Genomic DNA, 1188 nt, shown 5'->3' on the forward strand with positions numbered 1-1188 from the left:
CCGCCCGCCGCGCCCCCCGCTGCCAGCTTCGCCCCGCCGGGGGCCGTCCCGCAGTCTCTGCCCGCCGGCCGCGCCGCCGCGCTCCTCTGGGGCGGCCAAGGAGGAGGAGAGGAGGAGGAGGACCCACCAGTTGAATGCGGGAGCGGGGAGGGCGGGCGCCCGCCCAGCCGCGCCGCCGCAGCTCGGCCCGGCGCGGGGGGCACCCAGCCGGCGGCGGCCGGGGGTTTAGCCGTCCCCCCCGCCCCCCGCCAGAGCCGGGCCGGGTCGGGGGAGAATTTGCAGGGTGTAGGAAAAGGCGGCCTCGGGTGCGGGTCTCGGCAGGCAGCAAGCCTCGGGAAACTCTTCTTATTCCTCCTCCTCTTCATCACTAGCCAGGCCCTAGCCCCCTCTTTGCTGGTCTGTGTTTAGTGTCTATAAACAGTTAAACACCGTGAGCTTTTTGCGCCTCACTGCCTGCTCCTATTCAGAAAAGATTACATTCACTCAACTAATTGTCTTGAAATTATTTTTCAATAAATAATGCGTGCCCTAGCAGTTGGGAGCCTAGTGGAGGGGAAAACATTTATAGTGTGAGTCCCGTGTAGCTAACAGTGTACTTCAGCTGGTTTGTGGGGTGGGTTAGGAAGAGTTAAAGCATCGCTGGCAAATCCTGGGCACCCAAGAACCGGGCCCAGCTTGAGGAGCAGGCAGGGGAGCCTCCTGCTCTCCCAGAGGAGGCAGTGGGCTGAGAAGCCACCATCTGATGTATGTAGTTATCCAGAGAAGCAGGAGAGCTATGAGGTGCAGCTTGCCCGCCTGGACTGGTCGGCAGGGAGGCTGTTGGTTTTGTGAGGGGAAAAGGTGAGAAGCTACTGCATTGAACTTGATGTTGTATGTCTCTGTTTTAGAGTGGTTTAAGCAAACATCAGAGGCCGTGATGAGCTCAGAAAGTTCAGACCGGTAGGGATGTTCAGCCTACTGCTTAAAGACTGGCAATAATGGTTCTAGAATAGTGTGTACAGCAACATCTTCTGGTAGAAAGTGTTTTTGTTTTGTTTTATTTTGTTTGCTGTTGTTTTTGTTTGTTGTTTTGTTTTGTTTTTAAGAGAAAACTGTATCACTGAAATAAGTTACAACGTATTCTGCCATTAGGGCAGACATTAACATCAGAAGTTGTTTACTAGTGCAAGGGTCGCTAGTGCTTTGGCA

The 1188-nt window shown here is 55.1% G+C and overlaps 1 protein-coding gene across 5 annotated transcripts in view; it reads right to left on the minus strand.

Annotated features, from left to right (window-relative positions):
* The window catches only part of SYT9 (synaptotagmin 9), a 70292-nt gene extending 69810 nt beyond the window's left edge, over nt 1-482 (minus strand). The window contains exon 1 of one of the 5 annotated variants that reach the window (XM_035328575.1): nt 128-482. In XM_035328575.1, coding sequence (XP_035184466.1) covers nt 128-365 — 238 coding nt within the window. In that variant the 5' untranslated portion in view covers nt 366-482. The remainder of the gene's footprint in view (nt 1-127) is intronic. The other 4 variants (XM_035328577.1, XM_035328574.1, XM_035328576.1 and 1 more) reach the window with 4 other exon arrangements.
* Nucleotides 483-1188: the final 706 nt, after the last annotated feature.

Source organism: Oxyura jamaicensis, chromosome 5 (assembly GCF_011077185.1).
Source record: "Oxyura jamaicensis isolate SHBP4307 breed ruddy duck chromosome 5, BPBGC_Ojam_1.0, whole genome shotgun sequence".
NCBI lineage: Eukaryota > Metazoa > Chordata > Aves > Anseriformes > Anatidae > Oxyura > Oxyura jamaicensis.